At 42.3% G+C, this 19697-nt stretch overlaps 3 protein-coding genes across 4 annotated transcripts; 1 reads left to right on the top strand and 2 right to left on the bottom strand.

Annotated features, from left to right (window-relative positions):
• Positions 1 to 14689: 14689 nt before the first annotated feature.
• On the top strand, positions 14690 to 17445 carry LOC120448768 (endoplasmic reticulum-Golgi intermediate compartment protein 3). The gene is made up of 5 exons (XM_044006041.1): positions 14690 to 14892; positions 14962 to 15313; positions 15556 to 15893; positions 16938 to 17145; positions 17215 to 17445. Exons 1-5 carry the CDS (start codon positions 14805 to 14807, stop codon positions 17348 to 17350), a joined length of 1122 nt encoding a protein of 373 aa, XP_043861976.1. The 5' UTR covers positions 14690 to 14804; the 3' UTR covers positions 17351 to 17445.
• Positions 15917 to 16594, bottom strand: LOC120448770 (reactive oxygen species modulator 1). The gene is made up of 2 exons (XM_039630954.1): positions 16256 to 16594; positions 15917 to 16132 (listed from the first exon to the last, which is right to left on the bottom strand). The coding sequence occupies exons 1-2, from the start codon at positions 16384 to 16386 to the stop codon at positions 16024 to 16026; spliced, it is 240 nt and encodes a 79-aa protein (XP_039486888.1). The 5' UTR covers positions 16387 to 16594; the 3' UTR covers positions 15917 to 16023.
• On the bottom strand, positions 17363 to 19227 carry LOC120448767 (U4/U6 small nuclear ribonucleoprotein Prp31). 2 transcript variants are annotated; one of them, XM_039630952.2, is made up of 4 exons: positions 19053 to 19225; positions 18544 to 18995; positions 17863 to 18481; positions 17363 to 17797 (listed from the first exon to the last, which is right to left on the bottom strand). In XM_039630952.2, exons 1-4 carry the CDS (start codon positions 19149 to 19151, stop codon positions 17462 to 17464), a joined length of 1506 nt encoding a protein of 501 aa, XP_039486886.2. In that variant the 5' UTR covers positions 19152 to 19225; the 3' UTR covers positions 17363 to 17461. The 2 variants fall into 2 exon arrangements, with proteins under 2 accessions (XP_039486886.2, XP_043861975.1); XM_044006040.1 differs by having other exon boundaries at positions 18544 to 19227.
• Positions 19228 to 19697: the final 470 nt, after the last annotated feature.

Raw genomic sequence — 19697 nt, 5'->3', positions numbered from 1 at the left:
TAGACATTGAAAACATGCTACATGCGGCGAGAGCGGGTTGTGGGGGTGGGCGGAAAAACTGTAGTATCCGTGCTGGATATTATTGAATGGGTATGAATACCTCTCCGAGGAGCAGAAGTCCCCCGCCATTCGGGTGTTTCGTAAGCGCTTGCTTATTTTTGGCATATGAAAGGAAAAGTGTAGACAAGGCGACGTTTTTATGGTAAATGATTTATGCCACCAGCGGGCGCAGCGTCAAGGTAATTGAGTGGGAAACGCTGCCTGGACATTTCCATGCCCATACTACCACTGTAGCATACCCATTCCCATTCCATATCCCCCGATATGGTGTTGGATTTTCCGGGGGCAGCCATGTTGTTAGCTGCTTCAAAGACATCGCGAACGACTCGCGCAAGTGTAATTAATGCTGTGAATTTTGCGTATTAAAAGACCAACTTCTGCCATCATTCAGCCGCCATGCGAATCGAGTCGAGTGTTTATTTCATTCCCTATATATGCGGGTACTATCACTGCAGGGAAGATCTTGACGTCTCAGTATGTCGTAATTAGCACGGCATTCAGCAGTTACTTCTGTTTGCTAGGCAAACGATTAAACTTTAAAAATATATAAGAAATTCCAAAAAGCATTGCTTGATTTGGATTAATGTGGATTAGAAATCCAGTTTGTAATGTATCCTGTATAAATCCTTAGCACTCTTAAACTAGGATAATTACTCTATCATGTTTTTAAGAAACAAACCTGAAATGAGGTGATAAAAGAAGAGAAAAGCGGAAGCCGATGACAATTTCCTATTCATAAAGAGCTAGAATTTTAATATTGCTATATCCGAAGCTACTTAAGTACACTGCTAACCCGACACCTGAAACTAGTTCGCACATATCTGTCACATGATTTACAGCATCGTAAACAACTCAGTGTTGGCTCACAGCACCAGCCATTTAGAGATCCCCCTCCGAAGAGCCTGTATCTGTAGTAAGTAGAGGGTATAGGGAGTTCGGTCGGGCATCGGCCATAGATTTCACCCATCTTATGTTTGTTTTATATGGCCGCAACTGCAGCTGATCCTCATAAAAAGCCGCGACACCAAATCCTCGTGGCGTGGCAAACGAGCCGTGGACTCAACTTCTTGCCGGTCCACGTTGCATGCAACCAAAAATTATGCACTCCAGTGCTGTCAATTTGGCCATTTCTAGCTAGTTATATAAATTAATTATGGACGCCTTTATTAATTTATGAGCAAGGCCGTGGAATGACCATTCTAGCTATATAAATTATTATGGGTCTATTAATTTAGAGCACGTCTGAATGACCATTTAAATGGGATAAACTACATATATTATTAAAACTACATATACATATGTGAAAACTTATAATACATTCCATAGATGCACATATCCTTTTAGTTTCCAGATTTTGGATTACATTTCTGGCATCACTTGCCGCCCAGATATCCACAGATACGAATGAAACCGACAAACGTGTCGAGCTAGTCGCTGGCCCCAAAGGGGAGTGTCGCTGGAGGGGGAGAGGGGGAAAATGCGGGGGAAGTGCGGGAAAAGGAGTGTCGCACAGACAGCCCAAAGACGAAAATTTATTACGGAAACTTCATTGACAATTGTCACTGCAAGCTGACGTCGCTGGCTCTGCCTCAGTTGGTAACTAAGTGCGTTGCGGTGTCGGGGATTTGTATTTGTATCTGCCGGATTCGTATTTGTGCGAGTTTGGGTATACGAGTATTTGCCGCATATAGCATCTTAAAATAAGCAGCAACATGTGCGAGTGGGTCCAATACTTGTCCATAACATTTGTGCGGCTGGTGGCAGCTTATGGAAATCATATGGCAAAATGTCAACGAAAAACAAATACCGTAACCGACAGGAAAAAACGCCGAGAGGCGGGCGTATATGGCGTGGATTTTGTCAAAGGAATTCGCGCTTAGCATTTCGAGATTTCTATTTTGGAGGGGGCGTGGCAGCTGCCAAATCGCGTGAATTATATGGCGATTAGTCGTATATTAGTGAAGGCAATTACAAAAGCGTACTGCCTTGCGATCTGAAGATTATGACAAATGCACGACACGATGATATATGGTGTAGATAAATGTTTACAAGTTTGGTTAGAGATTTATGGCCTTGTAACTATAGTAAATGTTGTGGGATAAATGTGAAGGTTTTAGGGAAACTACCCAAAATATTTATTATGGAATAGGGGAATACTTTTACAGCCCTATCCAATACGGGTACGAATGTTTCATTTTGGGGGTAGAACAAATTTTTTATTTTGATACCTAAGTAAATACCTTTGTCGTCATTTACTTATTTTTGGTTTAAGCTATCACTTTAAATATAAAAACTGCTTGTACAACTAGAATGGTGATTGTTGAAATGGCTTTATTATAATTAACATTTTGTGTCTTAGGATATTAGCTAATAATCATAAATTGGTTAAATATGGTCGATCCAATGTTATAGAGGCTAAAAGCAGAGTTTCCTGGTTGTCCCATAATTAAACTGAAACTTAGAATCCAAGACTGTATAGTTATAAATACATGTTTATTATCCTATCAACTCAATAGCCTGATCACATAACTTGCACCGAGTATCGCGTTTATTTGAGCCCAACCTAATTTCCTTTCCCATCTGCTGCCACTAAACATGCCCCTAATCCCTTCGGCTAGAAGAATTCTCCCCCTTTCTCCGCCCCCCGCTCGTTGAAGTAAATGTGTTTATAATACCGAAAGAAGAATCATCTGAGTTCTTTCGCGCGATGCCATCATTGGAAGCGTCATGCGATATTAAGTGAAGCACTTTGTCAACTCTGGACGAGCGGGAGAATCGGAGGGAAGAATCCGGGGGCATGCCCCTCTGTGTCCTCCGTAACGCAGCACCGGATGTTGTTTGGTAATTATTTAGAGCTCGCTGCTGCCTTGGCATTGGCGTTTGATGTGTTTGCGTTGGCTTTGCTTGCTCTGCTTGCTTGGCTTTCTTTTCCTTTTTTGATTTGATATATTTAACAACAAATTGCTGAAGCGCGTCCAACAAGAACAACAGCGGCGGCATTGGCAGCAGCAACAACAAACACTGCGACAACATGAGAACAACAAATAAACAAAGACGTCATCAATAAAATCCACGGACGACGAGCCAACACAAACACAATTGGAAGTTTCGGGCCTCCCCACTCATAACTCCCCCTCTAGGGAGTCCCAAAACTCCCAGTCCCATCCCCAATCCCACTCCTACTCCCAATCCCAATCCCAATCCCACTCCCATTGAAGACAAGACATTAACTTTCAATTGGAGAGCGAGATGGGGAATGTTGATGGGATTATAAGTGATTTTCATCAAAAATGCAGCGCACGACAAGAACAGATATGGAATCTATGTGGGTATATGTGAGTGCACTCGGAAAAATTCTACCAATTTGCAATCTACATTTTTAAACATAATTCTAAGTCTCAAGGCATAAATAACAATATTTCCTCTATGTCTTTGGGTTCAGAAAGGTTTTGTAATGATTTTGAATTTGTTTTAATATTTTTTAATATCTTTTGTATTTACAAGCATTTAAGAAATAAAGAATTACCAATTTATATACCCTTATGTAATACTCATAAACAGTTTACAAGGCACACACTGCCATATGTCCGTTCCATTACGTCAAATTCCATTACTAGCTACATTTTCGCTCAGTGTGCGTAAGGGATAAGGCCTTGTTAAAAGTTGCCGAAGACAAGCGACGTGATAACTCAAAGCGAGACGTCAATCGATTCGTCACCGTCGCGGGCAATCAGCCAGCAGAACTAACCCAACTTCAACCTCGACTTTAACTTCAACTTCAAGTCCAACTTCAACTTCCACTGGAGTCGGGCAGTCGGACAGTCGCGCTTAAGTTCAAGTTTCAGTGCCCGGTGGCCGTCCTCAGGGCCCTCTTAAAATATTATTCATAATTCCATAAATTTAAAGGCCCCGAAGAGCTGGTAGCCTGGAATCTCGTTGGGGCCACGCGCCTGCGCGTTTGTCATATGCAAAAAGGGAGGGGCGGAGGAACCCTCTTTATACGACTGCTCCGCTACATTAAGCCTAATGAACGTCCTTAGCTGTATTGGCTTGAGGTTGTGCAGGCGGAAAAATAGTGTCTCATTTTATAGATTTAATATAATTCATTTTAAAATCCCATTGCTTTGTCAACATTTTTAAACATATGTTCAGGTATATATGGTAAAAAAATACAGTTCAAGTATGAAGTTCACCCTTTCATATATAATAAAATATAACAAACTAAAGATACACATTTCTTTCCAGTGCAAACTTGGATCTTTCGTTCTGTGTCACTTGTCGGTTTAAAGGAGTCCACTTCCCTGTCCCCTGGAATGACCGAAAGTCGCCGTGATTACCGCGAAAGGGAGGCCGCTCACCGCTCACCGCTCGCCACTCGGACGGCATTAGCGCAGAAATATTTAATTAATGGTAATTTATGGGCACGTAAATTGTGCAAAGTGCGACCGGAGTTTCAGTCGAAGGCAGCTGCAATAAAAGCAACACCAATCGCAGCAGCAGCAGCAGCAGCAACAGCAGGATGATATGAGGAAGTGGCCATTACCACTGCCCACTGTACCCAATATCAGTGCCCCCCGCCGTTTCTAGTTAACATCGGGAGTTGCAGAGGTTAATAGGGTTTTCTTTTTGGCCCGAAATGTCGGTAGTGCAATTGCAAGGGGTTAGATATCACTGAACGCGGCAGTAGCCGGTTAAAAGGTCTGCATAATCAGCACTGAGGTACACAGCAAATGTTGTGTGACGAATGGCTATTTGAAATGTGATAACAAGAACTTTAAATAATGACAAAAACCACCAAGGTTAAATGAAACTATTAAGTCGCTGTGTTTTAAAATCTTTTATATAACCTATAATAATAGATGAATCAATAACGTAAGCAAATGTATATCTCTTTAATATGAAAATAAATTTATTCATTGCGAAAAATAATAAGAAGATCTGACAGTTTTATAAAATATTACGCTCTTATATAAGATTGTAAGCAGGTATGTAAAAATACAATAGTTCTAGTACAAAATGGTTAGGTTCTTTATAGGTAAAACAGCGAAGTCATTTGTCAAAAATATCTTCACAGAGATAAGTAATTAAGGCAAGGCTTAAAATCAGGTAATTACTGATGTAGTAAATATAAAATAGGTGTGATGTCAGAATCCAAACTTGAGTGCAGTTCCGGGCAAAAAGCAATAAAGCCAGTGACACTGCGGAATGCAATAAGATGTCAACGGTAGCCTGTAGTCGGACTATTGGCCCGACGGGTATGCAAATTCTGCTACTGCTACTGCAGTTGGATGTTTGAACCATCTAGCAGCCGGCAACGCGCCACTAAAAACTAATAAGATGTTGTATCGTCATGTATCTTTCGCGGTGCTATCCGTATCTGTAACTGCAAACCAAACCGAACCGACCAACTGAACCTCGGGCATCCGCAGCCATCCGCTGATGGCTTCTCATTTTATTTCACCTAGTCACGTGCTGCGTTTGTATGGCAGTTTGAAGCGGTGGCAATTTCCCGCATTTCAGCAGAAAATATCTAACTACCTACGCGCGCTCGCCGATTCTGATTCGGATTCTTTGGCGGATTCTGATTCCGACTGTGAGTACTGTGGCCGACTATGGCCGAAATCATGACCAGGGGCGTCGGAGAATCGGCCCCCTCAAGAATGTTGCATAACTTTATCGGACCGGGCGGCAGATCCAGCTATCCAGCAGATTGTGAACATCACACTCAGAGAAATCGTAAAACAATTTAATTAAAATGCAGCCTCACTTGTAATTAAACTTCTTTAAGATACAGTGCAGCATGAGCATAGGATTCTAACTCTTAGTTACTTTTAGCCTCTATAAATTTCAACTTTATTTAAGAACTATCGATTTCATCGGCTATCGCGTACCCTTTACTCAGCTTTAAGAAGTGCTAGGCAGATATTAATGTTATTGGCATATCTTTAGTATTGGCAAAAAAAACAATTAAATATTTCCAAAGATATCGACATTTATACGGACAGACTAACGGACAGTCAGTGAGACTTTTGCATTTAGCAATACTCCGTTTTATCTGCACTATCTGGTACCCATTGAGTTTTTCCGACTACACACCTGGTCACATATACTACTACTGTTTATTTTTGTATGCGACTCCTTCCTATTTCGAGGTGGAAGCTTTTGGAGTCTTTTTCATTAAACGGTAATTTCACACCGGCGGACAAAATACACACACACAGAAAGGGACGGCAGATGTGGGGGAAAGAGAGACCCAATTGTACGCGGCTAGAATTTTTCGGACATTTATCGCCAGGCTGTCGTCGCCGGTCGAATCTCTCTATCGCTGCCCAATTACAAGCAAGTTAAAATCAAGTAGGGGATGGGGCATTGATTAGTTGCCAAGCTAGATACTGCAAGAAGAAAGAGAGGGCGAGTGGTGAAAGAAAGAGACGGCTATGCAGAGAGATTAAAACGTAATCTTTAGCGCCGCAGTCATATGAAACGTGTTCGATTAGGCTTACAGCCTTAGTGGGGTTCGGTTTTCTGCACTGACGAAAAAAATAAAAACAATTGTGAGCTTATAGAATAAAGGGTAAAAACGGGTCACTCATTAGAACAAAATGAAGCAATAGTTAGTGATCATTGCAATCAATCAAAATTGTTGGTAAGTGTTTAGATAAACTCTATTTACCGGTGTAGAACAAGTGGTTATATATGTAAACCTATTTTATCCTTTATGTGTTCTACGACACATTTTTCTCTGTTTGGGCTCCAATGGCACGGGTTTCCGATTCGCTTCACGTTGGTTTCTGCGGACCTGGCCAACTGCTGTGCCGCATGTAGGTGGCCCTGAAGTGGGTTTTGGCCAAAAAGACCCCCACTGACCAGTGGTAAGTGCTGAAATGTGTCCTACCTACGCGGCAAACGGAATGGGCCGAAATCAAATTTGCCAACGGATTTATAGTCTCACTAGTTCGCAACAGAAGATTGCGAGTCGTAGTAGATAAGAAAATATTTGGGAATTTAATAGTCGTAAATATGAGTTTCTAGTTTGGTTTTATAGCTATACTTTTCAATAGAAACTTAAATCATGCAATAAAAGACTACAACTTAAACATTTTTTCATTTAAATTTTCTTTATGGTTGTTCAATCTGAAAACATTGTGGAAGTTAATTTAAAATCCCTTTGTAAAGCGAGTTAATCCGCTGCAGACAACCCAAACCCATTTGCAATCACACAAACTCCCTTTTCAAAGGGAATTCTTAAGTTGGCGTAGGCTGCATCCTGAGTGTTACTTTCGAATTCCCCTCAAATCAATCTTGGTGCGGCAGCCCCCATTGTTCGGGACTTATCCACAGTTGACCAGATTCCGGTCCTGCCACAACCCCGGATTCACTTCGCAGCAAATGAGCAATTTACCGGATTTCTCCTACGCACTGTAATTACATGCAGTGGGGAGATGGGGGCCAAAATGAAATGCATCCAGAGCCCGTCATGGTTGTTTAATAACCTTAAACAGATTTCCTGCTGTCTTAGTAATGCTTTTCACTTGTTTACATTGCAGCTTAAAGGATTCGACCTCCACTCACTCTCCACCACAATCACCATCGCAATCCAACCGTACACACACCCCCACACCCACACACTTTCTCCCACCTGACCATGGCTTTATTCAATTTTGCAATTTTGCGTAAATGTAATTAAAATATCCTTTGGCCCCTTTGCAAAGGCGCCGAAATCTCCACCTGTGTGTGTATCTGTGTGACTGATTGCGGGTGGGAGTTTGGCTGTTTCCAGGGTGCTTTTGGGTTGTTTTGGATGGTTTTTCGGGGCCTCTTTGGATGGTGCAACATGGTCAGTTGCGGGGTGGAAAGATGAGTTTTTCCCCAGCATTAGCTAACCGCATGCAGCACTTGTTGGTAAGTACATCTCACAGACAGCTGTGGTCAGAATTATAGCAGGGCTAAAAAAGAAGCCTGTAAATGTTATATTTTTTAGGCAACTGTCCACATAACTTACTTAAAAGTGGCAAACAATTTTAAAGTTGTTTTTGTCCAATATTTATATTAATAATTTTAGGCAGAAAAAATGCATTTAAATGAAAGTGTGAACATTAAATACTAATACATTAAATTCTAATCTTAACCTGTTCATGCTACAGAGATTCGATCATTTCTAATCAAAAGCTAGAGAGATCTTCCAACTTAAAGAATTAAGATTAAGAATTAAGACTTAAAATTAAAATTCATAAAATTGTATCATTACCTGATGACCGCTCCTGTACACTTTGATAAAAAAAGGGTGGGTCATTTGGGAAGTGCAGACGGTAGCATTACACGCTCCTTTGCATATTGGGCAATGGGAGATGGCCGGCTCAAAGGAGCCAGGAGCTGGGCGCTTTTGGAGCGGGCTAACGTGGCTCTGCTTGTTTATTTGTTCATTTGTTTGCTCGCATCTCGCTTCATGCGAGGGATGACCTTTGGCCCCGCGCTCTGGTGGGGCAAGTGCAACAATCAAGGCGCCACATGCCCCGCTTACTGTCAAAAACACGCAACAACGAATCCCCGGCCAGCAGCCAACAAACAAACAAACAAACAAACAACAAACTCACAGGGCCCAAACTGTGCGGGTGCACAGTGGATTGGGCAGGTCAACAAACAACTTGGCTAAAGGCAAGCTAACGATTATGGAACTGCTTCACTTTAATGTTTATTCAGCAATTCGTAACTCGATCAAAAGGCGACTAATTGTAGAGTTCCTATAGTCAAATGAAACACCTAGTCACGCACAACTTAGAACGAAAATGAGGTAATAAATGTGGATGCATTTTCATAATTTGTAAGTAAGACAGGCAAACGAAAATTGGAAATATTTAGTAATAAATTGAAGTGCCTCGGTAAACTTGGCATTTATGTTATCATACATTTAAGCCTACTTTCATTTAGCAATTTTAGAATTAAGATAAGTTGAATGAATATAAGTTCTTCTCGTTTTTCTAAAAAACTTGCGCCCTGTTTTTAAATATTATGATAGGGAGCATAATAAAGTGGGATTTGGTATTTGAAATTGAATTACTTAATATTCAATATACTTATGTATAATCCAACTATTAGGCCCACTGTTCCGATGCGAAGCATGTTTTTGCGGCAATCGCAGCAAAGGCCGTGCTGCAGCTTCTTGACAATGATAACAATGCGGCGAGGTCCTTTCCAGGGGCTGTGACACGAGCTGGATGGACTGACTGGACTGGCCGGGTTGACGGACGGGCGGGACTCTCAGGACTTACAGGACTTGCAGGACTCTGCGGCAGCGCAGCGCTTTAGTGTGTAATTTAATTGAACGGACATAACGAGACGCACACGCACACACACACACACACACACAAACGTATGGGGTGGGGCTTGAGTCGAGGATTCGAGTAGAGTCCAGTTGAGAGTTGAGTTGAGTTGAGTTGAGTTCAGTGCATGTGGGGGACTAAAGAGGACTCTTTGCTTAATTGAAAGCAATTAAGTGGAAAATTGAAAACTTTGGCAGCCATAACGTTGACGTCTGACCGCCACTGACACACCGCATTCCCCCCTCGCACCGCACAGCCTCCTGCTGGCCCATCATTCACGCACACACGGAGAAAAAAGTTTACCAACATGCATAATTTTCGGTCGACATTTATGTTAGAAAAACGACAAACTCACATTTAGAAAAAGAGATATGCTAAAAAGAAAGTTAAAAATCATACAAACACACACCATTTCAGTTTAAATTACATTACGAAAATATCCTTTTGCTTTATACGACATACTACTTCCTGCATAAACATTTAGATCTCAACTTTTGGTTTAAGCCTGTTGTTTAGTAAAATATTATTTTTAAACACCAATTAGTGTGGGTAATATACTTAGAATTCTTAAACCCCTAGAAAACTTACACCTGAGCCAGAAAATAGTCTATAAAGGTTTCCAAAAGTATACTACAATAAATATTTAAGCTTAGTGGTATATCCCTGGTCAAGAAATCTGTATTTCGCATTTGTATCTTATTTCTAAATATATGTATTTAAATAATATGTTTCAAGCTATGAAGGTTTCCGCTGACCTTAAAAAGAATGTAAGCAATTGTGGTTTCTCCAAGTGCACCGAATGCAGAATGCATTTGCATTTGATAGCCCCGCCCACATTTCGGAGGGCGGCGAGTGGCGAAAAAAGTGTGCAGTCACGTACGGCAGCGACGTCGACTGAGGCAACGGCAGCGGCAGAGGCGGTGGCGGTGGCAGAGACGCCATTTTGCGCTGCTACTGTCACTTTACATGCCACAACACACAATTGACAGCGCGGATATTTATGTAAATAATTTTTCATGTTGCTGGTCGGCGGCAGGCAGTGTGCACAACAAAAGTGTGCACTTTCCGTTGACGTGACCCGCGAGTGCGCGAAATGCAAAGAATGCAAAAAAAAATACAACATTTTCGCTTTTTCGCGCAGAAAACAAACAAAATAGGCGAAAAATGGACGCCCGCACACAATGGGGTTAAAGGTTGGCGCCCATTCATCTATTTCTCACCCCGAGAGTTCTGCATAAAGAGCCCATTGTCGCGGCCCAGCCCACAAAATGGTTAAAGTGCAAAACGGATTGCAGTCCGTGAAAGGATTGCACAAAACCGATTTCCAGATGGACTTGAAAAGCGCGGCCAATATGCAAAAGTATCGCATTTTTTAGCAGCCATAAAAGTGTTTCAATTATTCCACAAAAATTGCAATATCCTATACAATGCGGTACAAGTATTCAATTATTTTTTATCTGTTACAACTTATTGGTGGTGCATGCATCAAATATGTTTTTCCCAAGCCAGTTTAACGTTTTCACCAACTCTATAATATTTTCATTAATTTGATTCCGGTTTCAATTTTTCGTCTGCAAAAAACTTTAAATTAATCCGTAAAAAAGTACGAAGTAAAACTTGAAAGTCTAGTTTTTAACATTCTTAAAAAAGTTAGCACATAAATTTATGTATTATATGTAAATAAAGTTTTTGATCTACTTAAAATAAAACCTGCAACATTTCTAGCACACATAACTTGCGATTAAAATGCCTTATAATTTGACTTATTCTTAAAAGGCGTAAAAATACTTCATATTCTTTAAGTGGAAATCCGTTGGCATCATTTTAAATTTGCATATTACATTTATACCCCTCTGCATTCTCATTAGAGGTGTCGATTAAGTGTGGGTCTTATTGTTCATTATGCGCCCCTAATTATAACACATTGCAATGCAATTAATAGGCTCGACAATTAAAAGTAACGAGCAGCAGAAATCAATATGGATGTTCGATGTTCATAGGTGACATGTAACTCGGTTTACAGCCATAAAGGCAAATGGAAAGAGGTCGATTTCGAAACGCTTTCGAAACTTTTGTCGGCAAATGGGGCGTACAGCGAGGATTTGACATTCTAAACCAGGAAATATGCTTAAATCGTGGCCACCGATTTGAAATTGTCCAATGCAGGAGTTCGTGGCCCAGTTGAGTGGACTAATTTGTCGGAAATGACGTTTTCGGTTTTCGGTTTTCGGCCAGCGGATGTGGAGTTTATGTATGTGAATTTTCGCCGCCCATTTATATCCATTTTCGGTTGGCAAAGGACCGTTTGTGGCAAGGAACCGATTTGAGTGACAGAACCAGCGGCACAAGGTGCAGAATATTTTCAGTCCTTGCGCGACGCTTTTCCAAAACGACGCCTGCTAATTTAATTAATTCCCACCTGGCCCGATGGCAACGAAGGTTAGTCAGGCTGCAAGAAGCACCCCAAAACCCCAGTAAGCCAACCCAATCGCCCATCAGCAATACACGTAATTGAAACATTCCTTGACCAGCGAAATTATAAAGGAGTCGCCCTCCCAAAAGAAAAAAGTTACTTTTGCCGCAATTATTTGGCACGTCTCCACTAATTAATTACGCCTTTTGGCTCCACGTTCTTTGGGTGGTGCGGTGGTTCAGTGGTTCAGTGGTTCGTTCGGCTGTTCCAAGTTTAAAATGTCCACGTTTAATTAAATATGGCTCGGCAGCGGCGGCTCTATAATTAATTTCGGCACTGCAATTTTGTTAAAGCAAAGAATGCGGCCCAGGCAAAAAATATGTATGTGCCACGGAGAGCTGAAAGCCGAACCGAATTAGAGCAGGACATCTGCACGGATGGATTCAGCCTCCCTCGTGGGGATTCCCCACCTCAATGGCAATTTGAAATCTACACGGAGCGAAAATGGCACTGATTGGGGCAAGTAGAACGTATTATATCCTGAGTACCCCAGCGTTTTAAAATTGTTTGTTTCATTCAGTAAAAGCCATTTATATTTTGTAAAGACATACAATATAAAAGCAACGATCCTCTTGAAAGATTAATATGAGAAATAGCAGTTCCCCTACTTTTGGAAGGGAAAAGTGATTTTGGGTTACTGTGTCAGAAGAACATATATATTCAATGGTTATCCATCTTCTATTTAAATGAATACATTGAAGTTGGCTTTTTTTCCCAGTGCGTTTTCGAAATCAGAATCGAAGCCTGGGTTGGTGGCCAGGGCATTAAAGTGTCAATATCCATTAGGCAGTCCTGATTGTTTAAGCTGCTTTACGCCAACTTCTCTTCTGGCTTTCTTACCCATTCTCCGGCTCTGACTACGGCTCCGGCTGTGGGTCCGGGTCCAAGTTTCTTGACACGCTCTCTCTATCTTTTGGCCCGGTTCTTTTGTCTCCGGAGTCTTTTATTGCCGGCAAAGCCGTGGCACAATGACTCCTTCTCCGCTATTTGTTCATTGTTTCAAATAAGAAATGACGCGAATTGGCTAGAGCGAAATGGTTAGAAATGCAAATTAGCGGCAGATAAGAGGGGGCGGTGCGCGGTCGCTTTGGGGGCGTGGTCGAGGGAAATGGCCATGGCAGAAAACCCGAATGCCCTGTGGCCATAAGTTGCGCGAATATAAGAGGATATACTGGGAAAAGGGCTATGAACTTGTCATTCTGCGAAGCCAGGAGACATTTTCAAAGCCAATTTAAAAGTGACCCGATAGGGCTAAGAACTCTTTGAACATTATTCAGAGGAATTCTTCAAATAGTAAGTTTGTATCTCAAAAAATTATTTTCAAAACACTTAATTTGATTAGGTATTATTTTAATATTCAAAGTAAATTAAGAAGAGAGAAATATGTTTTATTAAATACAATAACTTCATTAAAAGTGACTATTTCGATTTTATAAGAACGCAAAGCCTGATGGTCTATTCCATACCCTCTCCAATCCATTTACTTTAATTTAGAAAGTAAAAAAAGTGTAAAAATACCGCTGGCTAATCCTTGTCATCTGCTGCCTTGCCTGATTTTACAGATTTCTTGTCCAGGTAATTGCGAAAAAAAGGTCAAGTCGGCAGAAGAAAAGACAAAGGAAACAGTAGAGTGGCCGGGAAAATTAGAAAGCATCGGGGACTTGAGCTTAATTGGTAATTACACAAAGTCGCGGTATGTTCTACACCTACATACAATTATTTGAGACCCTACATGGATTCTGCGTTCATGGACATTCAGTCAGTCAGGGGAGAAGCCATTTGGTGATTTATATTTCGGCGAAAACTTTTAACTTTAACCAAAATCCCCGGGGATAAACCACAGTCTCCTATTAGTCCCCTTCTTTGCAAGTCGTGGGGTTGTGGGGTTGCAACCCCTAAAAGCTAAGCATTAGCTGCGCGGGCTGTCGAAACTTGTGGTTCCTTTCAATTAACCTTTCATCTGTTTAACATGTATTATAAAATTAGACGCGGTCTCCTGGACCGCAGCAGCAGCAGCAGCAGCAGTGGGTTAAGGCGGCTGATTGGGGGTGGTGGTGCCGATGCCGATGCTGGGCACTGCCTAATGTATGCTCAACCACAACCCCAAGACATGACAACACTATTAAACATTATTCGTGGCCATGGGAAAGGACGGCCGAGTGAAGTCTTAATTGTCGCCGGGCCAATGCGGCGTATGCGCAATCAATGGGGTAATGAATGGTGAAACCAAAAAAAGGAGAAGTTAAAGCTTATATAAATGTTATGCTTAACTTCGAATTTCGTAGTCAGAGAGGGTATTTTGTATTCGTTGAACATAATTATAGGTAAAAGGTAGATTGTCCCATCTTATAAAGTGTATATTACGATCAAGGAGTATAATAAAGAGATCTCTCTCTCTCTACTATTACTAGTACTATCAGAATAATCAAGAAACTAGGTGCCGCACTGCGAAATTCTACTTAAAAAACTGGCGTTTTAACCTTTTTAATTTTAAATTCATTTTTTTGGAAATGTAAAAATGTTGTAATCATCAAGTATGTAAGTAGTTTAAAGCAATGTAAATTATCATCTTTATTGATCAATTCAATTAGAGTTTTAAGTTCTGTATAAGATGTACCCCGTATAAGCGGATGGAAAAGCAAAATTTTGAACCTTTACGGATAAAAAGTATTTCAATGTTTTTCTTATGTAGTCTATTTGTTTTTATAACTAGCATATCATGTAACAGCAGACGTTTTAAAAAATGTTAAATAACTGATGTAAAATTGGAGCAGCAATGTAGATACATATTCGATGACAACAAATCGAACCGCAGCGAACATCTGTTTGGCCGGGCCATTGCAGCAAGCTGGCAACGCCAATTTCAACACGTCACCTGTCTTCAGCAAAATATGTAATTCTTATTGTTTAGGTCTGCGTTTTGAGTGTTTTGTTGCTTTTTCGTGTGCAAGATGAAGTTTGCTGACGTGCTGCGTCGCCTGGATGCCTATCCCCGCACCCTAGATGATTTCAGCGTTCGCACAGTGGGCGGTGCCGCAGGTGGGTTCAGGTGTTCAATTGACTGTGGCGATAAGGAACCCAAACAACCGGCTTTTCACTACTTTTCAGTTACGATTATCAGTACCAGCATTATAAGCCTCCTGATCTTCCTCGAGGTTATCAACTATATGCAGCCAACCCTTAACGAAGAGCTCTTTGTGGACACCACTCGTGGTCACAAGCTGAGAATAAATCTGGACGTGACACTCCATAATCTGGCGTGCAATTACATCTCGCTGGATGCTATGGATTCATCGGGTGATACACACTTGAGGGTGGACCACGATGTCTTCAAGCACCGGCTGGATCTCAATGGGGAGCCCCTCAAGGAGACGCCCATTAAGGAAATCGTCGCGGTTTCGCCGCCCAATAAGAATGTAACCTGCGGCAGTTGCTACGGAGCGGAGCACAATGCTACCCGGTAAGCTAGTCACTAGCTTCATAGGTTCAACCTATACTGCTAAAGCCATTAGCTGCATCTTTTCTCGCTGATAAGAATGCCTAATATCTTGTAACTTAAATATTAGATCATACTTAAAGCTATACTCGCTTCCTAAATTAGGATTTATCTGTAGCTAGAGCTACTTTTTTAACTTTTTGTATGATTCTATCATAGTAATAGCTTTCTAATCTTTCTCTTTTATGCTAATACCTCCTTTCTAGCTGCTGCAACACGTGTGAGGATGTTCTCGACGCCTACCGCCTGCGCAAATGGAGCGTGGCGGTGGATAAGATCGAGCAATGTAAGGGCAAGTACAAACGCAGCGACGAAGACGCATTTAAAGAAGGCTGTCGCATCCAGGGCCACTTAGAAGTGAACCGCATGGCCGGAAGCTTTCACTTTGCGCCCGGCAAGAGCTTCTCCATCCGCCAGTTCCACATCCACGACTTTCAGTTTAGCAATGTAAAGTTATCGCACACAATCAATCATCTATCATTCGGCGAGAAGATCGAGTTCGCCAAGACGCATCCCTTGGATGGACTGAGAGTGGACGTGGCTGGTGAGTACTGAACACATCCCATCTAGTATTTGTGTAACGTCTCTATTGCAATAACTTAGCGTAATTTAAACAAGATTGGAGTAGGGCTTAAGGTTGGTTGTTTAGTAACTCTAGTCAAATGCGAGCAGGATCAGCAGCGAATCCCTGTGCCGATGGCCATGAAGGTGCCGAAGGTTCCGCCACCCTGTACCATAGTCTTGCCAACATTGTTGATCAGCTCCCGACCACGTAGTCCGTATCTAATGGAGATTTCGATGTGGTTCATTAGTTAGCCGGTGTAATTACATAATTGCCGGCCTCCACTTGCGTCACTCCTTTGGAGGAGTGGCTAGTGGAGCATCCGGGTGCAAAGTCCAACCTACCTGAGTGCCGAGAACCCGCCGAAGACCGCTCCGCTGGCCATTCCCACGCAGAATCCGATGATGAAGCCCGTTTTCATCTTATCGAAGCACGTTGGTCCCTGCTGGGAAAATGAGCTCGTAGGCAGAGGCATGCCGCAAAGTCCGTGGTTTTACTGGTTCTCTCGATATATAAGTTGATTCCGCTTTGTAGCAAGCTCCGCTGCTTCGACGCACTTACGAATCCAGCAGAAGGTTCGATTATTTTAGGAATATTCAAAATATTTCTATTTATTTCGGCACCGACTCGTCGAATAATTCGTGAACGTGTGTGTGAGCAGCTGAGTGATGGTGTGCGTGAGCTGTCAAATGGGGCAAAGGGCTGCCACTTTGTTTTTCGCTCGGCTTGCCTCGTTCTAGACATACCCGATAGAGGGCGCTAGCTTAAGAGCGGGAGGCTTGAAATCGTAATTATTTCATTTATTTATTTATATAAAACCAAACTAGTTGATATGAGCAATCTTAATTTATGTTGTGATCATAGTTGGAATTTCTTCGAAGATTGTTAGGGTAATTTCGCAATTTTAAAAATTTTTCTGAATTTGGGAATATCTATTTTTAGAAGAGGGAAAGGCACGTCATAATTACTTACTTGATGAAATGAAGACAATTGAAATTAAATGTAAATTATTCAAATCTTCAACAGAAACCAGAAGCGAAATGTTCAATTACTATTTAAAAATTGTGCCCACGTTATACATGCGGGGAAACAGTGACGGCGAGCCCATATACACGAATCAGTTCTCCGTCACGCGATACAGGAAAGATTTATCAGATCGCGAACGAGGAATGCCGGGCATATTCTTCAGCTACGAGCTCTCGCCGCTGATGGTGAAATATGCGGAAAAACACAGGTCAGTACTACAAAACTACATAAGTAATATTTAATTACAATTTTTATTGGTTGCATTCGGATTTCCCAGCTCCTTTGGTCACTTCGCCACGAATTGCTGTTCCATCATCGGAGGTGTGTTCACGGTGGCCGGCATTCTCGCCGTGCTGCTGAACAACTCGTGGGAGGCCCTTCAGCGGAAACTGGAAGTGGGCAAGCTCAGCTAACAACCATTTGAATCTCTTGTGCAGCTTTACTACGCCTAACTCAATATACATTCGACAAATCTCCAAATAAAAGTGCTTAATTTTATAGAAAATAAGGACAGAGCTGTTCCTTTAGGTGGTCCGCTGTCCCACTGACAGGAATCCGGAGGTGTTTGAAAAGTATTTGGCATTGGCTTCTGTCTGCGAACGTTCCGCCGCCTGGGGATTCACAATCTCCAGACCTTGCAGTGGCGTAAAGGCCACACTAGAGGCTGTTCCGGAGATTTGCCGTTTGACCGTCGTGTTTCCGCCATACACCTGCTGCTTCTGCAGGTTCTTGTGCAACGTTTTGCTAATGCGCACCTTGGTCTTCTCATCCACCTGGGGCAATCGGATGCGGCCAGTGCCAGTTTTGCCGATGGTGCCTCGGGAATAGCCCAGGTCTCCTTGGTATGCATCCTCCTCGATCTAAAATAAAGTGCGTAGATTAATAAATAACTCATTACCTTTTTATTTAATAGCCAGAAACTTACGTCTCCGAAATTCATGCGGTTTGCTTGTTTGCGGAACTCCGTTAGCGCATATCGCTCCTTCATCTTGCGCACGCGTTTGCCTCCTCGCTTTTTCTTGCTTCCCTCGATTGGTTTGGGCAGCGGCTTTATGAACTTCACCGGCGGCGGCTCCTGCAGCTTGTCCAGTTTCTTTTCCACATCCTCTTTGAAGCGCAGCCCAATCTCGCCGTGGACACTCTCATGACAGGCATCCACACGGGCAGCCAGCACGGACTTGGCGGCCACCAAGCGAGCAGCCTTGCGTCGCAGATCTGGCGCAGTATCCTGGACTATCTGCGAGTAGTACACGTAGCCAGTGTGCGGCAGCATCTGCGTTTGTGAGAAGCCCGACAGGGTTTTCTTCTGTGCGCCCAACACCTGAACATTGCAGGCCGGCATTTTGGATAGTTTGGAAAGACCGCCAGCAATGCCCAAGAGTTTAGCTGCCGTCGATGCTCCAACGATCATGGAAAGATTTGGGGCTATGAAGGTCATGCGACTCTCCACATACTCGTAGATCTTGGACTTGAAGTTGTTTAGCTCGATGGCCATTTCACAGGCCTCGTCGATCTTGGCCTTCTCCGCTGGTGTCAACATGGTTCTGCCAAAAAGAAAGGGGTTTAGTAAGATGTTTTATTCGGTTTGGCGGGCAAAATAACTTACCCCTGTGTGGTGGACGCTGTGACTGATACAATCATAATGGTGGCCTGTGTGAGGATGGCCTGCAGCTTTTCGTTGTTCTTGACCTGGTCCAGGTCATTGCCCAGCTCCTTGACAGCCAGCAAGTACTCAATTTCGCCCACGATCAGAGAGTCCAGTTCGGGGAATCGCTTCTGGTACTTCTCCTTGGTGAACTTGTGCACAATGGAGATCTCGTTGTCAATGTCCACGGCTATGGCATTCGCGTCCACGATCAGACAGTACTCAGGATCGGATTCCACGGATCCCAGCATTTCGGCTGCAGTTCTTTGGCGACTGGCATAGTGCTCGATCTGCTGCAGCGTGTTCCTCAGGCGCTCCGAGTCGCGCAGCTTGCAAAGTTCGCGCACCGACTGCACGGTTACATCCACGTCCATTAGATTAGGAGCCGGCTTGGCCAGCTTCTCCGCCAGGAACTGTTTTGTGGGAGGGGAATCATTAAGACTCATCAATATTTGCTTTAGGTTACTTACGCTTTCGTCCTCGGCACTGGCCATCTCCGCATCCTCCTCCTCCAGCTCATTGTCATTGTCTTCCTCGAGATCGGCTAAAAGCTCATCGGCGAGCGACATTCTGGCTTATTTCTAAAATGTATTTTACAAACTCGTGAAATTAAGTTTGTTTTGGAATTGAAGGGACCGTTTCTTAACCGCTTAATTATACCACGCGGCTAATTGCAAAAATACTATAAATAAGCGTAAAATATAAAGGGGATTCCTGTGAAGAATACCATATGGTAGTTCCACAGGATTCAAATTGTTAAACTTTACAAGATTCAATTACCATTTAAGGTATGGAGACAACGAGTTGATATCATAGCTATTTTTATAATTTTGAAAAGCTTTGATTTTTCAGCTCTTCTAAAATTTAGCATTTAAAAGTCAAACAAGTACAAAAACTGTTGTTAAACTGAGTTCTGAACCCCTTGATGAGAATCGACTTTTGTGTTAATATCGACTACTTTATTAAATTATGAACTTTCAATGCTGTTGTATTTTGTGGCGATATGTCCTCCATGAATGAAGATAGTGGTCAGGAGAAATTTTCTATTATATTTGGACCACCATTCTCAAGAAATGTATTCAAAAATTCAAACGTGCACTAGCTCCCCAAAAATA

The sequence above is a fragment of the Drosophila santomea genome, chromosome 3L (genome assembly GCF_016746245.2).
Source record: "Drosophila santomea strain STO CAGO 1482 chromosome 3L, Prin_Dsan_1.1, whole genome shotgun sequence".
In the NCBI taxonomy this organism is placed as follows: Eukaryota; Metazoa; Arthropoda; class Insecta; order Diptera; family Drosophilidae; genus Drosophila; species Drosophila santomea.
This window is presented reverse-complemented; position numbering and strand designations above follow the sequence as displayed.

Coding starts and splice junctions, on each gene's coding strand:
- LOC120448768 (XM_044006041.1), top strand. CDS start 14,805: ATGAAGTTTGCTGACGTGCTGCGTCGCCTGGATGCCTATCCCCGCACC. Junction 15,894..16,937: donor ACTGAGAGTGGACGTGGCTG/GTGAGTACTGAA, acceptor AATCTTCAACAG/AAACCAGAAGCGAAATGTTC. Junction 17,146..17,214: donor AAATATGCGGAAAAACACAG/GTCAGTACTACA, acceptor CGGATTTCCCAG/CTCCTTTGGTCACTTCGCCA.
- LOC120448770 (XM_039630954.1), bottom strand. CDS start 16,386: ATGCCTCTGCCTACGAGCTCATTTTCCCAGCAGGGACCAACGTGCTTC. Junction 16,133..16,255: donor GGCGGGTTCTCGGCACTCAG/GTAGGTTGGACT, acceptor AATCTCCATTAG/ATACGGACTACGTGGTCGGG.
- LOC120448767 (XM_044006040.1), bottom strand. CDS start 19,151: ATGTCGCTCGCCGATGAGCTTTTAGCCGATCTCGAGGAAGACAATGAC. Junction 18,482..18,543: donor ACAGCGTCCACCACACAGGG/GTAAGTTATTTT, acceptor TCTTTTTGGCAG/AACCATGTTGACACCAGCGG. Junction 17,798..17,862: donor ACCGCATGAATTTCGGAGAC/GTAAGTTTCTGG, acceptor ACTTTATTTTAG/ATCGAGGAGGATGCATACCA.